The following is a 26,434-nucleotide window of genomic DNA, read 5'->3' as shown; positions in this document are numbered from 1 at the left end:
AGAAATGTTGCATTCTCTAACAAGACCCCAACAATAGTCCCCCATCATTGAAGGATCCCATCGTCCCTGGTACCTTTTCTCTATTGCCATTATATCTTGGTGGAATCTTTCCCCCTGTTCGTCGCAGAGAGCACCTAGGTTAGCAGGAAAGAAGCTGAGGTGGGAGTGCAAAAAGTGGATTTTTAAAGACATCCTACAACCCAACACTCTGTATTTCTGTATCATGTCCTGTACGATTTCTGTGTAACTCTCAGCTTTGTTATTGCCCAGAAAGTTGCGCACAACACACTTAAATGCTGTCCAGGCAGCTAGCTCAGCACTGTTTAACTTGCTTCAAAGCTATCATCAAGCATTAATTTCCTAATTTGGGGACCAATAAACACTCCCGCTGAAATCTTAGCATTACTCAGGTTAGGGAACTTATCTCGCAAATACTTGAAACCTTCACCAGATGTGTCCATGGCTTTGACAAAGTTTTTCATAAGTCCTAACTTGATATGAAGTGGCGGTAGTAATATCTTATTAGGATCTACCAAAGGAGCGTATTTGACGTTGCATTCTCCAGGTACGTAATTCACTCTAGGTTCCCATTCCTTCACTTCATAATGTTTGTCATCAGCTCGGCTATCCCATAAACATAAAAAACATTGGTACTTCGTGTAACCGCACTGCAGTCCTAATAAAATACCAACTACCTTGAGATCACAACATATTTGCCAACAATGGTTCTTGTAATTTATAAGATTTAGCAAAGTTGACATGGTGTCATAGGATTCCTTAATCTTCACTGAGTGCGCAAGTGGTATAGAAGGTTTTTTATTTCCATTATGTAAAAGGACAGCTTTAAGGCTGACCTTTGACGCGTCGATAAATAACCTCCATTCTTCTGGAACGTAAGGAATTCCTAGCTCCGCCATCAACCCATTTATATCCGTACATACGCACACATTATCTTGCATTGAGAAATAGCTTGAAAATTGAACATGCCTTTTCCTGTACACTGATATGTTCGTTTCTGCATCCAATAAGTTCCACTGCTGGAGCCTTGATCCCAGAAGTTCCGCCTCTTGTTTTGTCAGGTGCAAATCACGGACTAGGTCATTAAGTTCACATTGCCGGATGAAATGTGGCTCGCGAACACAGTCAGGGATGAACGTTGGATCCGTGGATGTACATGTTGATGTCGATGGTTCATTAAGGTCATGATCATCATCAGAGTCTTTTGGCCATATCTCTTCCCAGTTGGTAGGGGGCTCGGGAAGTGGAAGTTGTTTTGCATTCTGTTACATTTGATAACAAATATTGATAACCATTTCATGAACAAAACGAAAAAACTTGGAGAATTGTATATATATGTATTAAGATATACATATACTGTACGTTTAAAAAAAATATACGTTGGAAGTACATTCTATTTTTATACACGTTTCTAATTTACAGAGAGCAATACAAGTGTGTTGTTGACTATTGTAAATATTCATTGTCTGTGTTTGTAGTAATAAAGCAAATCGTTTTTACCCCAACTCAGGAGATCTAAAAGCATTACTATCAGGTGCAATAAACAGTGCACACAGTATACATACAAATATATTTATTTCTCTAGAAAGAACAAAGCGATTTTTACAAAACTTTTAGGGTTTATTAAATATAAATCAAGGTATACTTAGGTATAATTTCTATGTTACTATATGTAAGGGGACAGGAGCTAGGGGAATAAAATATCTGAAAAAGGGAAATTTTTGAGGGAATTTCCCGAAAATCCCTCTGTTACGGGAAAACTGTACGTGATGGAGAGAAACCGAGTGCATATTCGAATTCAGCGCAAAAAGTTCCTTTAAGATCAGGTGATTTTTCTCATGTAACAAACAAAAAGTTTAAATTTGTTAACTAGTGTTATTTATGCAATTTGTTTTCCTCTTACACACAATAAATTGATTTATTTAAGGTGAATATTTGTTAAATTATAAAGCAAACTTTCTAGTTCAGATATTTTGGATATCTAGTTAACTTATTTCTATGTCACAGTTCTGTATTTATATCACAGCAATATATTATTCTTGTTTCCTCATATCTTTTAAAGGCATTAATTTTATTGACCTCCGCGGCACTAAAATCAATGAAATTTAGTGAAGATTTATTTTACAGTCACTTAATATAAATTGTTTATATTGAAGTATGAACGTTCATGAATAAAGCATAACACAAAATGGCGGAAATCATGAACAGAAAACATAAGAATAACGATAACACAAAACTGTGACAAAAGGAGCACTGTAACGTTACTTTATAACTGAACCTGGACTCATCTGCGAATAATAAATACTTCATTGTTCACGTGCTCTGCTACGGTCTGCGGTACACCAAGTTACATGAATCCTTTCGTGTGCGGCGATCAGTGGGACACATATCGTATGTCTGCCCGCATATAGTTTATGTTCATGTAGATGTCTATACATTGTATGTCTGGAAAAAGTCGTACTAGTGGCGGCGGAGTGATTCCTAGCAACAACCCGTGTTTTCGCCAGCCGTTGTTGTATAGCAGTTAGGGGTAACCTCTCGAGTCCTCTTGAGTCGTTGTTGTACTTAGATATCAACTACTGAACTGTCCATTCCGTTGAAACCGCCTCCACAATCAAAATTACTCCTTGTGAAACATTAAACACCTCCGACGCGAACATTTGTATTTGGCCTATCTCTAGCCATCCAATGATCCCACTCTACTGGAAGCGACCTCAATACACTTGTTGCATCATTTTTCCCATTTGGTGGGTATGAATACACTGCTCTAAGCGACTAGCAAGATGCGCGTTAGTTCTCGCTGTTCTGTGTTCTTGAGGTTCCAGCGCCACATCTTGAACAATCGGCAGCAGGTATAGCAGGTTGTTTACGAGGGTATATGTGATATTAATTTTGCTATTACTAGCATTTCTTTAGCACTGTCTTTTTTATACGAGTATGTATACAAATAGCTCTATTACGAATTTGACTCTTCATCCATATCGAATCATTAAAGTTCAGTCTTTCAATAGTGGCGCGAAAGCTAGATTTTTAATGTGTACGTAGTGAAGTTTGCTTTGGAACGTAGAACTCTGTTGGGTCATTTACTTTTCTTTTGCAAACCTGAACTTCATAAATCCCTATGCCCAATATATAAATGGGATACTTTCGTACAATTATCACATAGACGTGCTCATAATAGCATCTTGTTATTCAGTGGTAGATAATATTTGTACACTAAGTTTTCGTATTGTAATCAGAGAAGCCTAAACAGGCAATATATAATGTTAGATAAAATCATAGAACTCAGAATATTGATGAGTATACCATCTTAGTGTATGTTTCATTTCACAGTTATAATAAATATTTATCCATTTTGAACATGTATAGATTTTGTATCTATGAAAATAGTGATATAGAAGCTGTGAAATATCAAAATTTTCTACTTCAGGTACACATACTCTGTTTTCTATTATTTTGTATTAAGAAATGTATTATTTGATCCCGATTAATTTTTATGGTTACTATAAATTTATTTTGTGATTTTTTTATTTACATATCTTGTCCACCTGTTGCAGGAATATCCTTTGCATCCCTATCAAAGACCAGAAGGAAGTAATAGGTGTAGCTGAATTGTGCAACAAATTAAATGGTCTTCATTTTAATTCCTTCGATGAAGAAATAGCAATTGCATTCAGTATTTATTGTGGCATAAGCATAATGCATAGTTTGATGTATAAAAAGGTCCAGGACTCTCAGATACGCAACAAACTGTCTAATGAATTGATGATGTATCATATGCAGGTAATTGGGTGTTCTTTGTATAGTCAATCTATTAGAAGCTTTAGTACAGCAAATACTAACAGTAATAAAGAGAAACGCATAAGTTATGAAGGAAGAAGAACGTGGTGTGGGAAGAATTAAGAATCTCTATGTTAGGAAAGAATATCAAGCTAAGGGCCACAATAGATTTGAAGTTTCTCAAAAGATGGGTTTAGGTAAATAAAACTGAACACAACAATACAGTTAAATAAGTATATTAGTTTTAGATTCAGCTATATATGCTTGTATTTAAACTTCAACTTGTATTATGTAGTTCTTTGTACATAATTTTATTTATCTGACTAAGAATTCACACGTATCTGAAATATGAATTTTCAAAACGATTGCTTGATACAAAAATGAAGGTGATAACGAGGTAAAACAATGTAGACAAAACGAGAGAAAGTATTCGTGATAAAATGGAAAAAGCGGTGAAGGAAAGTATAGGGTATACCAAGTAAAGGTGGTTAAACGTAATTCGATGATCAACCAATCTCTATATTCCGTTGATAACACTGATTATCTGATGATGTTATACAAATGAGGACGCCTTCCTACTCTCCATATTTGTTTAGTACGTACGTTCACTACTTTGTTTCTGTTGGATCTTAAGCTACGAAAGATAACAAGATACATTAGACATATTCAATCTTGTAAGTAGTGTTTGACTTTGTTGTCCGCATTCAGTGTATGAGTATTTACTTTTCAAGGAAAATACAATAAGCTCTTCTTTCTTAAGATGAGTCACAACCGTAATTCTGGACCCATTTTAAATGTGTTATCTACGACCATAAATAGGACTGACTATTTATCCTAGAGGAAAAGTAGGAAAACTCTTTCTTTCTCTTTCTCTCTCTAATTTTGCCTTCTCTGGGTGGCTCAATCCTCTTTTTCTCCCTCTCTGCCATTTTCCTATTTAAAGAAAAGTGATGAAAGAGTCATCCTTTTCTTCGCCCTTTTTCCTGTATTCTCTTTTCTTTCTTTTTTTTGTGAGCCCTCTTTTTTGTACTTCTTCTTCCTAATTTATCTTCTTTTTTAGTTTTTTTTTTACGTAAGTTCTCTTCATTTTCTTTCCTTTCTAAGTACTTTTTCCCTCTTCCTGAGCTTTTCTCTCCCTAAGGCACCTTCTTTTCTCATTTCATTTCTTCTTCCTAAATGCTCTTTTCTTTTTCCTCTCTAGACCTTTTTTCTTTCATAATTCCTCTTTCCTTCTTTATGAGTGTTCTTCTTTCCCTTTCTAATTCTTATTTTCTTATCTGTCTAATTCCTGTTATTTTTCTTTTTCCTAAGGCCGCTTTTCTTTTTTTTCTTTCTTTCTGAAACGTCTATTCTTTTTATTTTCTTCTTCATAGTTCTCTTTCTTCCTTTCTTCTTCGTAGGTCCTCTTTCTTTTCTTCTAGTCTTCTATTTTTTCTTTCTTTGTAAATTCTCTTTTCTTTTGTCTTCGTAAGTTTTCTCTTCTTTTGTAATGAGAGACAAAGAGAGATTATAGGAAGAAAAAAAAGTTAAAGAACTAAAGGTAGTAAAAGAAGAACTAATAATAAATAAATAAAAAGCAAAAGAAAAAAAATCTTTGCCTCTCATATATATATCTAAGCATTATTATTTGCTTCTTATGTTTACTTACCTATTTATTGTTACTTATGGGTTTATTCTATATTGAAAATAGGTATCTGAGGATGACGTCCGAAATCTGATTGAAGCACCAAAAGCTACACTTACTACAGAATTTCTTAAGTTCAGTTATGCGCCTCGAGTAGTACCAGACAATGAAACACCTAACCTTCTAATGATGATGTTTGAAGATCTGGGTCTTGTCGACCGCTGGCGGATTACAAGACAGAGTTTAGCAAGGTAAGTTTGATATTCATACTGTAGAAGTAAATTGAAAGGAAATCTTGAATTAACATCCGAGGGTTATGTCCTTTACTAAAGGAGACTAATGATTGATGAAAGCGAATGATTTTGAAAAAACTGGTGAAATTAGAGTGTGGGCTGAAACAATGGATGGATATTTGTGTTGTTCACTACAAACTCACATGGCCTGGGATCGAAGTAGGTACCCTTCAAACCGGAGGTGAGCCCAACAACTGTGCTTCCAATAGACATAGAAGTGTAATGTACAAATAGTAAAGGTATATTAAAACACTTCATTATTCTATGAAAAGGGATGTGCTTCCATCATAGTCTTATATTAACAATCAAAACTTAGATTCCTCAGGATTTTCTGGATGGTTTTTAAGAAATTTTGTGATTTACTAGTAAATGCCCCTACTATTGAATATTTTGACTTTCTTCCTTCTGCATCTTTCGTATAGAATTTGTTTGAGTTCGAAGTCTTGCACTAAGTTCGAACCAGTCGTATGGACATCTTAGTAAACTACCTTCACCTGCTTCCTGTACCTTCTAGGTCAAATATCAAAAAACGCTGAAACGTGTGTAACTATTCTAAATGTAAAAAATAAATACCAAATTTCATGTCTGTATTCTTGAGGGATTCCGAGTTATGGATATCTTATCATAATCATTGCAACCCTCATTTCATCCCATTGCAAGTCAAGTGTTCTTTTATAGTGGCACCTTACATCATAAATTTTATGCATATTGCAACTCCCATTTCACCCCTTGCAAGTCGAGTTGTTTTCCATAGTGGTACATTACGTCATAAATCATATGCACTGTCCGAATTCTTAAGTTTAATCTAGGTTTCTAGCTTTAGCAGTTTGACCTAGACGTCGATCAAATTTCTTTTACATAGAGAGATAACATGTATAATTAGATTATACTTTTAATAGATACATATGGTTTTGTTTCTTTATATATTTATTTCTTTTAAAGTACTATAAAATACAATGTGGTTTTCAAATACGATTTCTCTTGATTCAAGACAATACATAAAGGTTAACATTTCTATGGTCCGGTTGAGTTTGAGTGTTGTCCAGCCTAGTCGTTCTGAGAATTAGCAAGATTTCCTTAATAATTCTGAAAATATATTTGTCTATTATATGAGAATTTCTTACCGACAGGAATATAATTCTCTTAAAGTTGGTTGGTTGTAATTTAGCATCCCTTTTCAGCACCAAATCTATGAGACATTGATCTATAGTTTAAGAAAGAATCCGAATTACCGGAAATCGAACCCAGAACCACATGCACCAAAGACATACACGCGCTAGCCACTAGAGCAGCGGGCAGATAATTCTCTTCAAGAAGTTTATTTTTAAAAAATATGTATGATATTCTGATGCTCTATTTGATGCTCTGTATTACATGTAGTTCCGGCTTCGATTCCCTGTAGGAGCACGGAATTTTTAATATTGGTCGAGCATCGTGAGACGATTAAACTGCTTGAATTAAAAGGTATCAAACTCCAATTTAGAAAGGTGCAGGCTTGAAATTGATCCAGTAAAAATTAACGGTTAAATTAAGCAGTTAAAAATTGTGTTAATTTTAAATTTAAACAATTAAAGCGTGCAGGAGTTGATTTTTAATTAATGATAGTTTAAACAATCATAAAGATAAAAATTAGTTATTTTTATCAACAACAACAACAAAAAAAAAAAGAAAAAAAAATTGTAAAATGGATATTTTACAAAAACTATTTTGTAGTTTCAAAAATTTCACAGGCGTTTATACTATAGATTTGGATTAGCATAAACTCCTTTTCCTAAAGTGGCCCCAACCTGCGTTGAGGTCCGAGTCTTGGACTTTGTAACGATGATATTACCATTATTGAAGATAAAAAAAATATATTTTAAGGTACATAATTTTCATAGATGTTTTTTCTCAATTTTACATGTTCATTTATTTTCATTCATTATCAAACTTGAAAATAGTAGTATTTTCATAATAATCGATTAATTTTCCTATGCTCTTAATTTATCCATTACATTTTACGTAACTTTCGTAACTCAAGAGAATTCTTATTTCGTAATAGTCAAAATTGCAATTTTTAATTTTAATTTGCTAAATTTTCCATTAATTATTTCATCTATGGTAAGAGTAATTAATGACGTTCGGAACCGATGCGCTGACCACATATTACGCACTTAAACGTGTGTTATGCGGCTAACTGTAGCTTTTCGTCGGCTGTAATGCCTGGAAATTTGCTCATAGAAGTCTGTATAAATTTACATTTCCTCCCAGCAGCAGTACACTTTTCTGTGCTATGTTGGATTGGAACTATTTTTATTTTGAAATAATTGTTCAAGTTGTACATAATATCGTAACTTACCCTGTGTGACCTACTTTCCTTGTCCTTTCAATCTTGTTAATTACTGTTGAGTAAGTTGTTTTCAGAAGAAATATTGGAAACATATTTCTACACTAACAGCGTAGGGATGGCATAGGCATCTACCTACTATCCGGAACACTCGCGGGTAATCTCCGGAGACCGGGATTAATGCTTGTTCTACTCTCGTCCATCATGCACTTAGGACTACAACTACCCTCTGTTAAATAGATACCGGGACAATCTGAATGGTAACGGCTGCCGGACACGATATTAAACATACCACTTCATCAAAGTGCTGGGGTTTAAAGAATGTGAAGTTTTACCTTCACATTACACATAGATCTGTAGTGGCCTTACTAGAATGCGGATGAAATGCTTTTATGTATTTTGTTGCTCCTGTGAATTGCGTTTATAATTTCTAGTAGAGAACACTGGTTCGTTTGCTTACCGTATTCTGCTTAAGAGGGTGCGTATTTGCGAAGAAAAATCTTATCTTAGCTTTGGAAGTCAGTTATGCCTATATGTGTAATACAATAACATTTAGAGGGACATGGTGGCTTAGTGGTAGAGTGCTAACCTTTGGTGCGAGGGGTTACCTGGTTCCATCTCAGCCCGTGTGTGTATGTTGCTGACAACAGCGTATCTCTGAATTTTCTCGAGATGCAAGCGTATCTTCGTACATCCTCTTTCTGTTAGTTTTTTTTTTTTTTTTTTTTTAAATTCTATAGGGCATAACCGTGGAAGGTAAAACTGAAAGATTTTACTTCAATATTCAATAACAGTTAGACCAGATATAGTTTTGTAATAAATGAAACTGAAAGTGTACTTAAACTTGTTAAATTAGCCTTCTTTCTTAGTCACTTGCGAAAGTTGAACCGTTTGCTACGGAATATAACCAACTATCGTTAGGCAAATCATGTTACTAAGTACAGCAAGCTACAAATTAAAGACGTTTGATGTTCTTTAGATGTATTAAGTTTAGGGTTACTACTGTGCATTTTTTTAAAATTACTTAACGGCCTTCGACGTGTGGTTTATAGTGCAAAATAACACAAGGAATTAACTTAGTTAATATCCCGTTCGTGATTTAAGTTCGGGTAAATATTTTGACATCCATAGAAGTAGATGAAATGTTTTGCTTACTCTTTCCAATGACGCGAAATAAAAGTGTAAGTGAAGAGATGTTCAATATTATAATCGCGTACCTTTTGTGTAGCAGAATTGTTTTCGCACGTGACATTGGTACAAGTAGTTCCAGATTCGATTCTCGGTGTGAGCACAGCATTTCCAGTGTCGACTCAGCAATTTGAGCCAATTGAGTAGTTAGTTAAATTAATAGAGGTGTGCAGTCTAATGGTGCTGGGATCCGGTTCGTCTCTAAGAATAAAATAGTCGATTTGTTTTTATTTATAAATTTTGTATTTTTATTTCATGTCTTGCTATGAGATCTCAGCTTTTTTGTAAATGAGCGTCCTTGAGAAAGCAAAGAAGTCAAGAGGAAGTAAGCTAAACTTCATTTGTTTATTAAAGAAGTTTCAGATCTAGGCAGTGTGAGGGTATTCTACACTATAAGTAACACTGAAAAGGAAAGAATTTTTAGAAGGAAATAGACCTTAAGAAGGGAACAGTTCGTGGGAGACAGCATCATAGCTATGGATTTTTCGACTCTCTGATTTCTTTGTCTTTTTTCATTCCATTATTCTTCCACCATCATTTCCTTCCAGTTATCATCACTTTTCTTTATTTGACAGGACATACAAATGGGACGTTAAACTAAATAGTGTGTTCCCTTGCATTGTGTATTTAAAGTTAGCATACTAGCACTTTCTGGTCAAACTTAGAAAAATCACCGATACTGATGTTCGACCGTGGGATTTGTACCACGAATCTTCCAATTACGATTTGTTCATCTATGACAGACACTTTCAAACGTTGTGCGACAATGGAACCACTGAGGTGCCTGGAGGAAGTAGAGTAGTTAATATTTATAGAATAAAATACTGTGGTTCTGCCTCTATCTTATCGTGGTTCTACCATGTTTTATAGGGAATAAAGAAACCAAACTAAGCGCACGTTTCATATGAATTTTGCGTCTCTCTCTTTCCCCCCCCCTGTCTTAGGGCTTAAACACGTTCTGTTAGGAAGACGCCAATTGCTGTCTTGATGTTTCGCATATGCGGCGGACACCGATTTCCACCTTTTACATCATAACAATCATTTTCCCGCCAATATCCTTACTATATGGCATCTAAAAATGGTGGCATATGCAGCGTAAGACTTTCAGCTTGCTTTCATAATTACATCATACATACATATATTTGGTATCAAATTTGTCCTTCTAAGACAAATAATACAATAAAACAAAACAAAATTTAAAAAATCAGCACCTGGGGAGAGGTCTACGAGTCAACGACAGCAGCGAACGTGTTAAATTACGTGAAAAAACTGCCAAAAACTGAAAAAGATTGAAAACGCAAATCGACAAGAACTGTTTATGGGCATTATTTCAGCACGCCTAATTAATTTTTTGCAACTCTACCCAATTACAGCTTTTATAGTGTGCTGCGAATTTTACATGTGAAAGAGCAAAAAGATTATTATTGTCACTTTTTGTATTGCCGGCGTTCTACACCCTAGATCCAGTATTCTACTCTATTCAGTTCAGACACTAGTGAATTCTGTCTCCAAATAGGCCAAAAATAAAACATCAACGTTGCTGCTTCTATGTGAACTATAGAGTTTCCTTATTTTTCGTGTTTTGAGAAAATAATGGATTTTGCAGTGTGGTTATTTGAGTGTACACTGTGAATTTTATATTTTGTTTATTGTTTAACATTCTACGATTATGCTTTGAAGCTAAGGAAGGCAATGATAAGACTATGAACAAAATGATGAAATGAAATGGGAGGAAATGGTTGAATCCTGAGAGAACCCACAAACACTGTGCTTGTCCATCACAAAACCCACATAGGCGAGGTGGGATCAAACAAGAGATCCCCATGCATCTGTGACCGCTCTTCCACGGAACCCTATATATTTTCAATTAATTTTTCAAGTGATTAGTTGCAATGCTCAAGTTTGAATGTGTAAACATAAGAAGTAAACAATTATTTGTAACCATTAAATTACATTCTGCTTAATATAATAAGTACAGATGTTAGATATGAAATAATTATTTATGGTTGTTTTAGTTATCCAACTCTGAATATACAAAGGAAAATTGACTAAAGATAAGCCTAATTTATTTGCAGGAGGATATTTGAATTCATATATATTGAAAAAAATTACAAGATGTTAGAGGAAAGTAAATAAAGGGTAAGAAGATAGCATGTTAGAGGAAAATAAATAAAGGATAAGAGTGTAGCAATCAATTCATCATTTCCCTCTTATTACTTCTGGTTGGTAGTAGTTTACTTATACTATATGAGAAGAAGATCAATTGCTTGTCACTTTGATTAGAATGTATTAGTGGTATTTTTTTGTTTAAAGCATTTAGTAATTAGATCACAATGGGGCTAGATGCATGTAGTAGTTGTATGTGCAATTTTCGTTCTTTCTTACTTTCTTTTCTTATGTGTGTGTATGAGTTTGTAGTATTTATATGATTGTTTCAGGTTTATCTTGCTTGTGAAGAAGGGCTATAGGGATCCTCCTTATCACAATTGGATGCATGCTTTCTCCGCGACTCATTTTGCGTATCTTCTGTTAAAAAATCTCAGGTTGATGGAAGATGGACATTTGACGTAAGTTTGGTGTATTATTTAGAAAATTCTATTTCTGATTGTTACGTTTATTGTAAGTGCTACTTAAATTACATAATAGTCATACATTTTCAAAATAGATGAAAAGCAAATAAGGCCTACTGCTTACTGGCAACTTTCTGTCGGGCAACTATCTTATTGCCCTGACTAAATACATTGAGTCCTATGGGAGTCCGCTCACTGAGGCAACGACGACAAAAAAGTTGCTGAGGTGTCACCAAGCAGGGCAACAGCTCGGCGATGGAAAAGTTGCGCAACAACTAAAAAAAAGCATTGAGACTTAAGGAAGTCTGCAGAAAAGTTGCCGAGGTACATCGAAGCAGGGAGATAAAGAAATATAATGTTTTTTGCAAGTCTTTTTCACACAACAGTTTGTTCCATGTGTAGCGCGAAAAGAGAAATGTTTGCAGTGGATGCTAATATGTCTAATTAGCGATGGAGACAATGAAAAATTGAGAAAATAGAGAAACGCCCGGCGTTGTATAAAAAGTTTGTAAGAATATTCTGATTTAAAGAAGAAATTGTGGGAGGAAGTGTGTTTCGCTGTTATAAGAAACTTGAATGAGCTTCGAGGGATAATTGCGCAAATCATTATATAGTGTGCAAAATTTTCCCTTCAGCAATCTCTCACTGTATGTGATGCATCTGTACTTTTTCTTCTTTTTTCCTTCTCACATTCAGCTTAGCACTCTTCGAAATGCATTGTACTGTGTCCAATCCCGCCAAATTGTGATATCAAATGTCCAGCAACTTTTTTTGTTGCGACGGCGACAGCGACGAGATAGTTGCGCAACTGTTTTGTCGCCAGTGAGCTGTAGGCATAAGAATATAACAAGTCTGTTTGGACAGCAATTTAGAAAGTATTAATATTCTTCTTCTTCTTGTACTACTACTACTACTACTACTACTACTACTACTACTACTATTACTACTACTACTACTACTACTACTACTACTACTACTTCTTCTTCTTCTTCTTCTTCTTCTTCTTCTTCTTCGCCGTCTTAGTATATATTGTTATAAATGAATCATGTTTTCAAAATAGTGCGAGTTGATGAGAATTGTATGGTATCAGTATACCTGTATACATGAGTCGTTCCGGATAGTAAGGTCAAACTTAAAAATATAAATAAAAAAGTTGTGTGCAATCAGAACGCTTGGAAATTATATTTCAGTTGTTCGAGAAATAATACCAAACTTCTCTGTGGCAGTCAGTTCTCGTGTCTATATGTATATTTTGGAAGTCGTTTCTTTTTCCCTTAGAAAATATAGTTTCAGACTAAATGGACAGATTTTGATCGTTCTGAGTGCATTATAAGGAAACAAGCCTTTGTTGAGTTCGCTTTTACTATTTAAAACACTTCATATTGTCATAAATAACTGTGATACTAGGGGAAGATGGGGTAATACGAGACACTCGGGTAATAAGAGACAAAAGTAATTTAAGATGTTAACAGTTTTCAAATCTCATTTCTCATTCTTTATGTATATATATTTTGTTACTGGGAAACACAATAGAAAATTATTTTATTTCTTCCAAGTGTACAGGAAAACTGCGAAAAATATATATATATTTTTTAAATTTCATTTGTCGTCTCTTATTGTCCTGTATGAGGTAATAAGAGACGCTGCCCAGATTTCTTTCATGCTATGCCTTTTTATTAAACTGGAGTTACAGGGGATATGCCTAAGGTGTATTCTATTGGCGTACCTTTTTACATTTTTACATGTTTTTATTCTGGCTATTTTTCTGTCAATTGCCATGTGAAAATTAAGGTTAGTGAAGATCGTACTTGAAAGTTGAATGCTTTTAATTACAAACTATACAAATTACAACCTTTCATAATTTATGAAGTTTTTCAGTCTTTCTGAACATTTTGGAACGACAAAATTAACACATTGTAGTCATATAAACCTTTTTTTTTATTATTATTAAAAAGGTTGAGCCTACATCGTAAAATAACTCTTTATACTACAGTGACTTTTTACATAGTAGGCTATACAAAATTAAATAGGCTATGAAAAATAGCCTGCGTGAATACTTTTAACAATAATGAAATGAAACTTTAAGCCTTAAAACAGAAAATAGGGCTAGACCAAATTTTTTTAATCCAAACATTCTCTCTTTTTTAACAATGAACGGACCATTTCCTAAATTACAGGACCATAAAAGATAAACACTTTATTCACTTCCTGAATATCATCATGAGAAGGACAGTGGAATTTTAACCTTCAGTTAGTGAACCTGGAAATACAAAAGACTCTCCTATTACCCCGGCAAAACAAAACAAAAACAAAAAATGGAGTAATAAGAGACACGCATTTACTAGCAAGCTCATTTATCAGAGAAAAACTGGAACAATTCCACTTTGAAGTATCACTAACGCTGTATAAATTTATGCAAATAATTTTTTAGAAACATTTACAACTAAGTTTTAAAAAAAATACGAAAAAGACTGACTTTAGGTACATAAAGTTTTTGGTAGACACTTTTTGAAAGGCAGAAAAAAGGTAAAGAAGTTGCCTAAAAGCATTTTTTTTTTTAAAAGATTTGTACACAGAGAGATACAGTAAGCTATGTTTTTTTTCGGCTTTTCTGATGATAAACCAAACTACTCTCTTATTGCCCCATTTTGTCTCTTACTACATCTTCCCCTACCTCCTAATTTTATGCCGGAACTGGTAGTGTTGTTCTGTAATCCATCTCTTTTGGAGTTCATCAAATTGATTTGGTTAGGAACCACCTTTATTGTGACGGTTGATCTTGCATGATGGTCTGTGGATCTGTCGACTGTATTGGGTTCAAACCCCTGTCGTACTTTAAAGCTCACGTTAATTGTAGGTCCCGTTCTTCATAACCTAGGGACTGCATAATGATGCAAAACACAGAAGCTCTTAATCCTTCGTAGTGCGTGAAAGGCTAATATGTATATCGTTATTTATTTTATTGTTATTGTTATTTTGAAAAATAAAGTGATTAACTTTGGTTATCAATACTTTTTCCCTGGTACTTATATAATCTTATAAATTTTCAACTATATTTGATTGATTTACCTTATTTTCCTGCATGTTAAGTTAATTTATATTTTAAAATGATTAGAATAAATCTGTAGTGGATGGTAAAATGAATCAGGTACAAAATAATGTGTTAAGCGTATTATTAGTATTGGAACAAGCATTATTATAACTTAAAAAAAGTAGTCGGTGGGCTGCCAAGGGTTTGGGTCTGTGCCTTCAGCTTGAGGAATGGACACTCCAATTTGCATTTAAAATGTCATTATCTAGTACACAGAACATGACAGAACATGAGATTTATTATGTATTCCGAAGTTTTTAGCAGTAGATATTGTAGCAGAAGGCAGTGTGTGTGTTTTTCTCTCTTGACTGTAGTAGGCATAATATAAAATAAAAACATAAGGAAGATAGATGTACAGGACAGATAGATTGTACAGAAAGAGTAGTAATTATAACTAACATGGCACTTTAATTGGAATATTGTATCTGATCTACTAATTTATTTAACACTGGATCCCAACAAGGAAAATAGATGATAAGTAACACGAGAAGAGAAGAGTAAGTTTTTGTATTTGAAGAGAAGTAAAAGTTGAGCATTGAATTACTATTTTAAATGTTCTTAAAATGAAAACTACTTAAACATTGTATTTACAGTATGCGTTAATTTGCAAACTGTGATTTATTTTAAATTTCTTATAGTGAATTGGAAGGCTTAGCCTTTTTAGTTGCCTGTATGTGCCATGATCTGGACCACAGAGGCACAACGAACTCCTATCAACTTGCATCGAATTCCGTATTAGCAAGTTTGTATAGCTCGGAGGGTTCAGTTATGGAGGTAAGTGAGCCATTTTCTGTTTTTAAATTCACTTTTCATTTTTTTCTCTGTAGTAAAGTCAGGTCATTCTTCAAGATAAGTCATTATTTGATTAATATGAGTTCACCGTTTTACAGCCGTCGTTTTCATATTTAAAAGTAAAATTTTCATATATTAGTGACTCATGTTTTCTGGAAAACTAAGTTAAAGGTTAAAAAGAAAATTTAAATGAAAAGGGTGTTCATAAAGAAATTCAAGTCGTAATATCAAATCTAAATTACATGAAGTTTCATGCGATAAATTGTTAGATAGGCTTCAAACCGTGGCTCAGACTATTATATAAGATTAGTTTAGCGTAAACTTGCGTTTTTGGTTAATTTTTTCCACCTATTCGTCAAACTTTCCTCAATAGTGCATTTTACATTTATAGAGACACGCTTCATGACGGATGAAGACTATAACGTGCTACAGAGAATTTAAAGCTACATCGACAGTAGATTGCTAACCAGAAATCACTTGTGTTAATTTAATATAAATGGAATATTCTGGAAGAAGGCAGCAGTTCTTCCAGAAATCAAGTTAATGAAAATCGTGATTGTTATAGCAATTTTGACTTTAGTCTCAGGCATAGTCAGAATTACTTAAACGGCTGTGATACTGTAGTGTAGAAAGTAACGGGGACCTACACTGCCTTGAGATAAACTATTGAACAAGAAAATACAGGTAAGATAGCGGAGAGAGGACAAGCAAAAGGAAAAGAACTAGGCTAAGAAAATAGAATGTGCAGTATGCATCATGTTTTAGGGAAGAAGATTAGAAAATCTCAAAGAGTAAAGGAATATTTTTAAGATTTGATTAGAATTTGTTGGGTTGATTCTGAGTATAGCGTCCCTTTCAGCAGCGACGCTATGTGAGAAGTGGATCTACAGCTGAACATGGAATCTAAATCATATGATGTATCGCAGAAAATCGAACCCAGATCTCCCACGCAAAAGGCGCGTACGCGATAAGAGTTTGTAAAGTAGATAGGCAAATAATGGGGAATTATGAAGTGAAAAATATAGGATGAGAGCAATCTTAGTTTAGCAAATGAATAATAAGGTAACGAAGGTAATAGGATAATAATGATTAAAATTGAACGGAAAACAGGATAATAATGGTAAGAATTGAAGCGAAAGGACAATTTAGTGTCGATACAGGCATACGCACAAACCACTTCATATAGGGGAGAAAAAGAGAACAACAGTAGAAAATAGGCTAAAACTTTTGTACAACAATAACCTATTTCATTGTAATCTTGATGATACCTAGGTAGAGGCAATAAATTCCCCCTTAAAACGTCTAATTAAATAAAATAAAACGCGAATGGAATATCACAAGTTTATTTAATTATAAGATTTACATGTGTTTCGTGTTTTTAATTATATTATAGTAAAAATATTAAACACCAATATTCTTAACTATTGAAAAATACATGTGTTCTTTTCCAGAGACATCATTTATCTCAAGCAATGTGTATCTTAAACACGGAAGGCTGCAATATACTGGAAAGCCTATCAAAGAAGGAATACACCAGATGCTTAGATCTGTTGCGTGATATCATTTTAGGTAAATCTAATAACTTTCATTCTTAACTATCTACACATTAGAAACTTGCGTTAACACAGAGAGAGAATTTGGTGAATAACATTCTGTCCTGAGTTTGTCAATATGAAATAAGACTAATGAAATCATTAAGTGGATTAATCTTGCAAAGTATATGCATGAAGCTTCATTTTTTAATATGTTACTGTTGTTGGTGGATGATCTAGCAATGAAAATTTTGCTAACACACTCAGTAGTGTAAATAATTGCTGCATGAAAACATACATCACAAATTAATATTTTTCATGAAACTTTTGACTCCTGCTCCTTTCTACCTCCCCTCCTCCCAAAAAATACACCTCCTAAATGTACTGGAGCAGTAGAATCTCATTCTACTAGGTAGTTGAAAATCACTTCAGCAGAAAATTGAATGTGGACAACTTATACATAGGGCATTCACTAAGTTTTGCACAGATGGGTATAATATTTTTATTAGTTGCAATGTGATGATGAAATTTTAGGTAAACATACTTTGACCCATTGGCTTCAAAAATGGTAATAGTTGTTGTTTCCTATTGATCACAAGTAAACCACAATAAACACTGAAGTAGACACCAGTAACGACCGGTAATGGAATTCATGTTCAAAACTAGCGATGAATCAGTCACATCAATTCATAGGAAGTTGCTTCTGCTTTATGGAGATCACATCTAGGATCGCGCCAGAATCATGCTGGATCTTCTCGACAAAAAATACTTAAATATTCCAGATCAGCCAGAAAATTATGGCCTCCTTTTTCTGGGTGTCATTTTAATAGACTTGTTGGAACATGGCTCCACAATTAACAAGGAGCGTTATTAACAAAAAATTGGCTACTTACCAATAAATCCTCCCTTGAAAAATTTTAAAGATTTTGACGTTTCGGAACTCTCAGCTGGTTCCTTCCTCAGTGGCAAGGTAAAAAGGATTAAAAAGGAAAGGAGATAAAAGGAGTAAAACCAGGAATACATACCACTATATAAAAGTAACGTACAAAACCGATCCTGAGATGAACACAGTAGAGTGAAAAAAAAAAAAAAAAAGAATGAACTGAATAAAAAAGAACGCGGTGTCTATGTTAGGCCACTATTGCCAGATCCAAAGTATACCTCAAAGGTACGTACCCAAATTCGATCAATGTTGCCAATATCAAGGTTCAGTGCAGGTTTGTATTTATGAATAAAGAACGATTCTTTAATTTCCCGTTTGTTTTTTTTTAATTATTTTTTTATTTTGCTGAACCTATTACCTTAACCTGTTTTATATTATGTGAGTGTTGTTTTAGATGAAGCGCTAAAACCGACATGCCTTCTTCTTGTGACTTGATTGTCTAATATGTTTCTTCACACGCGTGTTAATATTACGTTTAGTTTAGCCAATGTATGAGGAATCACATTCGCAATGGACGCGGTAAATACCTGCTTTATTTAATGGATCGACAAAATAGCTTTTAAATCCAGTGAGATTTTTTTGTAAACTTTTGGGGGGAATACTTGAAGCAGATATGTTATGCTTTACAAGAATACGTTGAACTTTTGTTGAAAGTTGTGGAAAATAAGGAATTCCAATCCAAGTTTTTGCTTCTTTGGAAGTTACCGTTTTGGGAACTTGCAGCGATCTACGTGTTTGATTAAACCATTTTTGTAAAATACACAGCTTATAACCGTTTTCTTGTCCTATTTTATATAAAAACTATTTCTTCATTGAGATCTTTTTGACGATCACAAATTAATAATGCTCTACGAAAGAAGTTCTTCCAAATATTGGCCTTGTATATTGGCGGATGAGCTGACTGTTGATGTATGTAAGTAGTGCCTGCATTGGGTTTTCGGTATACTTTTGTAATAAATTTATTATGTGATCGGGTAATCAATAGGTCTAGAAATGAAAGGCCGTTATCAGATTCACGTTCAAGGGTGAACTTCAGCCTAGGGTGCTGATTGTTGAATTGTTCAAATATTTGTGTAAGTGTGTTGTCGTCACGAACAAGTAGTAAAATATCATCTGCATAACGGTAATATCTAACGTATTTAAATGTATCCTGCTGTAAAATAGACGTTTCAATCTGATTTGAAACGATATTTGACAATATTGGGGATAATGTGTTACCCATGGCTAAGCCATCATTCTGAGAAAAGTAATGATCTTCAAATTGGAATATATTAGTTGTTTAACAAACCTCAAGTAATTGTAATAAAAAATTAGTTTCATAGGTGGAAGCGCCATTTTGTAATAACCAGGATCGAGTACTATTGATAGTAAGTTCCAGTGGTATGGACGGATACATATCCACAACGTCTCTGGAGGCAAGTAAAATGGTATTGGCATTTACAAATGTTGGTAATTGTTGTTTTACGTCTAGACTGTTTTTTACAATATATTTAAAACCACTATTGTAACTGCTGAGTTTTTTTATATAACCATTTTAATAGTAAATAAGCTGGATGATTGAAACCTGATATGATCGGGCGAAGGGGGATGTCAGGCTTGTGAACCTTCGGAAGACCATGAATAATGGGAAGACTAGGTGCATGTATTTTTATCATATCTTTTTCAATGTCAGTTAAAAGGTGAAGAATCAATTGTCGATTGTACCTTCTTAATAACCTGTGGTAACGGATTACAGGGATATGAAACAAAATTATATTTTTCTGCTATTTTTAAAATACCGGAAGCATATCTTTGTTTTAGCATAACAACATATTGGTTTCACAATTTAGAAAATTTAGAAAATTTCTTAATAAACACGATATCTGGTGTTTAAAGGCTGATAAAGGAAACCAATATGTTGTTATGTCAATATTTGGAAGAACTTCTTTCGTAGAGCATTATTAATTTGTGACCGTCAAAAAGATCTCAATGAAGAAATAGTTTTTATATAAAATAGAACAAGAAAACGGTTATAAGCTGTGTATTTTACAAAAATGGTTTAATCAAACACATATATCGCTGCAAGTCCCCAAAACGGTAACTTCCAAAGAAGCAAAAACTTGGGATTGGAATTCCTTATTTTCCACAACTTTCAACAAAAAATCAACGTATTCTTGCAAAACATAACATATCTGCTTCAAGTATTCCCCCCAAAAGTTTACAAAAACATCTCACTGGATTTAAAAGCTATTTTGTCGATCCATTAAATAAAGCAGGTATTTACCGCGTCCATTGCGAATGTAATTCATCATACATTGGCCAAACTCAACGTAATATTAACACGCGTGTGAAGAAACATATAAGACAATCAAAAAAGTCACAAGAAGAACGCATGTCGGTTTTAGCGCTTCATCTAAAACAACACTCACATAATATAAAACAGGTTAAGGTAATAGGTTCAGCAAAATCAAAAAACAATGGGAAATTAAAAAATCATTCTTTATTCATAAATACAAACCTGCATTGAACCTTGATACTGGCAACATTGATCGAACTTGGGTACCTATCTTTGATGCATACTTTGGATCTGGCAATAGTGGCCTAACATAGACACCGCGTTCTTTTTCATTCAGTTCATTCTTTTTTTTTTTTTCCACTCTGCTCTGTTCATCTTAGGATCTTTTTTGTACGTTACTTTTATATAGTGGTATATCCTGGTTTTACTCCTTTTATCTCCTTTCCTTTTTAATCCTTTTTACCTTGCCACTGAGGAAGGAACCAGCTGAGAGTTCCGAAACGTCAAAATCTTTAAATTTTTCAAGGGAGGATTCATTGGTAAGTAGCCAATTTTTTGTTAATTTTGAATATCCACCCATGCGCCCATGTAATTATAAAGAGCGTTATTGTTTGTTACTATATAAGGTATGACGTGCTCTCCAAACCAAGAGACCGGAGCTGCAAGGTAAGGTTATCAAACTTTATCATGACAATACGAAGCCTCACACAGCCATGATGACACAGCAGAAAATCATGAAAATGAAATAGAAAGTCGTCCCTCAGCCTCCCTATAGTCCGGACTTAGTTCCTTCGGATTTCTTTTTGTTTGGTCGTCTGAAGGCTCTCGTACAAGGAAAAATATTCGACAGTGACAAGGCCCTCATTTCTTGTGTGAAACGATAATGTAAAAGTCAGCCACCTAAATTTACATTTAAGGTACGGAAGAAACGTTAAACGATATGCGTCACAGCAGATGAAGGCTACATTGAGTGACATAGTCTTGTAGCCAAAGGAACAAAGTATGTTCACCGAAAATTTCATCATCATATTGCAAGTAATAAAAAATATTATACCCATCTGTCCAAAACTCATTGAACACCCTTTGAACTTCGACTATTCATTTTGGATCACCTATATGGAGAAATATGGAGTTCGAGCTTTTGGTGGTATTAGGTACTGCTTATGCATTGGAAAAACTAGTTGTTTCCTTCAAGGCTTTGGCAGCTAGCGTCATCTCTTGGCAGCAGGAATGCAGCGTAGGTAGTCTTAGCTGTTAACTATTAGGAAATTGCGTTACTCAGAGACTGATATAATATGCTTTTATAACAGGATATATATTATGTGCACTAGAAGAAATATTAGCAAATATACAAAAAAACATAAAACATAATTTTTCATGAAAATAAGGTGTAAAGATGATTATCTTAATTAATTTTAAAGTTTTATCAGTAAAGATAATGACAAAATGTCTTACCTGTCTCTTTCAGGAACTGACCTGGCCCAACATCTTCATATCGTAAACCAGCAAAGAGCTTTGGTCGAAACAGGGTATAATCGTAATGACGAACAGCATAGAAATTTACTCCTTGCTCTTCTGATGACATGTTCAGATCTCAGTGACCAAACAAAAGACTGGACCGTTTCCAAGAAGATTGCTGTAAGTTGGAACTTAGTATTTTTCTGCTCATTTGTACGTACAGACAAAGTTTCATTTATCAGATTTAATAACTACTTTACTTGAGATTTATGTTAGTGTTTGTTTGAATCATTCTTTGTCGAAGTTATACCGCAGAACAATAGTTTGCCATGTAACTTGGAAAGTATACTGCCTTATCTTGTATAATATCTTGAAAATATACCCAGCAGATGACAAAGTAAAATATATGTTGAATATTTTTTAACGTGAATTATTTTCTACCTCTATTGTCTGATGCAAGATCTTAGTTATTTCTGGTAACTCTGTAAAACTAGAAAACTTTATTAGCAAATAAAAGGTTTTACTCATCTATGCTTCTTGAACTATTCGCGATAATTTCAATTGTGTAATGTGTAATCTTCATCGAACGATAAGGTAAGGTCTATATACTTTATATCTTGCAATACATCTTTAAGCGTAATATAAAAACCAGAAGTACGTTAGATACGCCAAAGACAAGAATACAGTCAGATCAGGTTTTATCTAAGCAATTATTTTGGCAAAAATCTATATATATAAAAGAGAACGTACAAATCCTTTGTTAGCTCATCACGCTAATACGGCTGAACCAATTTCTTTCATTTTTGGGGGGTTATTAAGATTTGGACCCTAGATGGTTTTTATCATATCACTTTAATTTTCAATTACCAGTGTCTTGAGATAATTGACCATTCAAGTGTCCATAACGTAGAAATCCTTTGTTAGCTCATCATAGCTAAATCTAACGGTATTTATATGCAACCCACATGACCGTGTCACTAGGCGGGTTAACATAAATGACAGGCGATATAATGTTAACATTTACTGCAATCTTCTATGGTTTTTATCATATCACTTGAAAGCGAAAAAGTAAAAATTATCTAAGTAACAAAGTTTATTGCGTTCCGGGGTGACCCCAGCGAAGCGGGGTGAACGCTGCTAGTACAACATAAAAGACATACGGAGTTACAGCAATTTTAGAACAAAAATCAACTTCACACATGGGTAGGGATATAATTGAATCATTTTTTATCTACACGAAAAAATCGGAACTTTAGAGGTACCGATAGAGGAGCTTTAGATCAAGATTGGGATATCACAATAAACAGCTTTATTAATAACAACCAGTGATAAATCTATAAATACAACTTTATTCAATAAATAAATAGAATAATATAAAAATATTGTCTCATATATTTGTAAGAGTAACCAACACCAGAAGATTTTAAAAAGATAGCCTGAAACAACAAAATGCTTAATTTTAAAGCGTGACTGTATGAAATGTGTAAAAGAAAAGCAACGTAAAAAATAAGCAAGCGCTTCATTTCCATAGGGCAGAAGATAAAATAATGCCCGATAAATATTACAGGTTGTAATCGTATTAGGAATAATTCAAGAAAGGCATATAACAGAGTGAGTAGAGTGTCTGATTTAATATGTTCCTTTTGTTCCATCTCAAGTTGCAAGAGACGGTAATTTTATTTGGAAATGAAATTTACCGAATCTCAAATGCTGACTAGCAGAACCTCATTTATCCACGCATTTAATCTCCTTCTATGATAAACATTGAACTGTATGAGTGTTTGCGCAAAAATAACAATGCAGTTTCTCATTCCCATACGGAACAAATGTAGGTTCTGAATATTGTTCCCTCAAATCCCAAAATTTAGAAGTACTGTACTCAATTATATTATTCTTGAAGTTGGAAAAGATGTTGAAACATTTAACTAAAAATTTTATTCAACAACGCATACGGGATCCATAGAAAATAACTAGTAAAACTTATTCATAAAATATATATTTGATTGCTGGTCGTTCCTTTCATTGTAGGAATTTTTCCAACCAAAAATTCTGTTACAAATATGATGAATAAAATTACGCTCTTAAACATTGCTAACTTTGAGGAAGACAGATGAGTAACCAAAGTAGGTGAAAATTTCTATAGATGTGCATGGAAATCATCAATGGTGTTATGCAAGTTTAATTTATACTGTTCTTGATCTAAGTTAAGAGATGGTTTTTCAAAAATTTATCTTCCTGTTTGTGTTCTAGATTTGTGTATTATCTTAATTCAAATAATAACATCATAAATTTCAGTACTTATTCCAGACAGACTGTATAACAATATTTATATGCCATAATGCTACGCGGAGAAACTAGGAGTTTCCTTGGCTATACGGTTATCATAGGTGCTTTTTGTGTGGGACCTCGGTGTCGGAAGTTCGATTCTCGGTAGAGGTGATGTGGTTTGGATCCCACGTCTCATAACCCTGGTGCTGAAAAAGACTTGGATCTCACGTTTCATATAACCCTGGTGCTGAAAAAGACTTGGATCTCACGTTTCATATAACCCTGGTGCTGAAAAAGACTTGGATCTCACGTTTCATATAACCCTGGTGCTGAAAAAGACTTGGATCTCACGTTTCATATAACCCTGGTGCTGAAAAAGACTTGGATCTCACGTTTCATATAACCCTGGTGCTGAAAAAGACTTGGATCTCACGTTTCATATAACCCTGGTGCTGAAAAAGACTTGGATCTCACGTTTCATATAACCCTGGTGCTGAAAAAGACTTGGATCTCACGTTTCATATAACCCTGGTGCTGAAAAAGACTTGGATCTCACGTTTCATATAACCCTGGTGCTGAAAAAGACTTGGATCTCACGTTTCATTAACCCTGGTGCTGAAAATCTCGCGAACTCCAAACTAATCAACCAACGCAGAGAAACTGGAATGGTTTAAAACTTATTTGAAAACCTGTTTCTTTTTTTTATTCTGCTTACATTTTAAGTCAAAATATTACGTTAATAGTCGAGTGTATACTGTATGAATCTTCATGACGACAGGTATCAAAATGAAATTAACAATACTGAAAATTTTGTAGGTGCTGTCGAAGTTTAAAATTTTGTTAGAAAATGTAAATTTGTATAAACAATTTGCTGGAAATATTTCAGTTTAACGTCCCACAAATTATGCCTTTTAGGCTAAAGAAACTATGATTAAGGCAAGTGAATGAAGATGGAAGAATAGGTGCTATGAGAAAGTGGGAGGAAACGGGAGGACCCGGAGAACACCCAAGGACATGATATTGAGAACGGGAGGACTGCAAACTGACTTGGCCGGGGATCGAACCAGGAACCCACGAACCAGAGATAATTGCTCTACCAGTGAGCCACCATGCCCTCCTCGAAAACACTGTAATGGATTTTTTTTTTTCAATCTTTAACATTAAACTGATTTCTTTTCTCCTCTTATGGTTATAATGTATTCTAAAATCTTTTTTTTTTCTGCCCCTGCGAGTAAAATTTTACGGTGTTCTCCCTGTACTAGCCAAGACCTGTAATCCTGCAGGTCTGACTGCTCATAGATCCTTTTCCGGTTTTCTGTCAGGGAAGTTAATGATACCTTCAATGGCTCATCGTAAATAGGTTTAGATTATCGAAATCGTTTCCATTTGATTACTTGGAGTTTTAGCGTCCCTTTTCAGCACCGGGACTATGAGACGTGGACGTACAGTTTACTGTGAAATTCGAACCACAGTAATGTGGTGAGATTTCGAGACTCCCACTGAAAAAATTCCTTCCATGAAAGGAGTTCATTTAGTTTTAGTATTTGTGTTTAGAGAATGAGAAGATCCGCAGTGGCATAGTCTGTAAGGCATCTGGGCCTCAAGTGGAAAGGGATTTGTGTCTTGTGCTATGCTTGTTTCACGTTGCCTGGGATGGGAGCCAAGGAAAACGTGAAGGATAAAGGGAGCCAAAGCGCAGTGCTAACCACATAACCTCCTGAAAGTTAAAAAAAAAAGTGAAGCATTGTATTCACAGCGCATATGGGTCTCATTTCCCTGTCTCGAATGGGGTGCTTCTATTGACGTTCCCATTCTTGAGCAGCACCCCTTGCTATAATTAAATACTGTGACGATTCAGATCATCTTAACTTTTGTGATATATCAATATGATTGCTGTTTGGTGTAAATTTCCCAGAAACCCAACTGTGAAATCACAGTACGAGGTGTAATCAAAAAATACGGTGAATAATTTTATTAGAAAGAAAGTAATAAGCTTCCATGGAATTTGATGTGATCTCCTTCAAAGTACGGCCCTTGGCTAGCAACACACTTATCCCAACGTTGAATCCTTGACTGGAAGCATTTCTGGAAGGCTTCTTTTGGAAGGGCGTTCAGCTGCTCTATCATGGCCCTATCAGTGTCAGGAATGGTGTCAAAAGGTCAAACCGGCAGTTAAAATGCTTTGCATGGACACGTACGAGATGCTAAGTTCTTCAGTAAGCTCTCGAATAATTACTCGCCTGTTTGAAGGAACAATTTTTACCACTTTTTGCATA

The 26,434-nt window shown here is 34.4% G+C and overlaps 1 protein-coding gene across 3 annotated transcripts in view; it reads left to right on the top strand.

Moving 5' to 3' along the window:
* The window catches only part of LOC145686153 (cGMP-dependent 3',5'-cyclic phosphodiesterase-like), a 233,334-nt gene that overhangs the window by 189,366 nt on the left and 17,534 nt on the right, over positions 1-26,434 (top strand). For 2 of the 3 annotated variants that reach the window (XM_081759149.1, XM_081759148.1), the window contains exons 8-13: positions 3,576-3,801; positions 5,489-5,673; positions 11,668-11,796; positions 15,529-15,664; positions 17,134-17,251; positions 21,901-22,070. In XM_081759149.1, the coding sequence (XP_081615275.1) occupies positions 3,576-3,801; positions 5,489-5,673; positions 11,668-11,796; positions 15,529-15,664; positions 17,134-17,251; positions 21,901-22,070 (964 nt within the window). The remainder of the gene's footprint in view (positions 1-3,575; positions 3,802-5,488; positions 5,674-11,667; positions 11,797-15,528; positions 15,665-17,133; positions 17,252-21,900; positions 22,071-26,434) is intronic. The other variant, XM_081759150.1, reaches the window with a different exon arrangement.

The sequence above is a fragment of the Thermobia domestica genome, chromosome 5 (genome assembly GCF_964235325.1).
Source record: "Thermobia domestica chromosome 5, izTheDome1.hap1.1, whole genome shotgun sequence".
NCBI lineage: Eukaryota > Metazoa > Arthropoda > Insecta > Zygentoma > Lepismatidae > Thermobia > Thermobia domestica.
The sequence above is the reverse complement of the archived record's forward strand: the minus strand, read 5'-3'. Positions and strand labels throughout refer to the sequence as shown.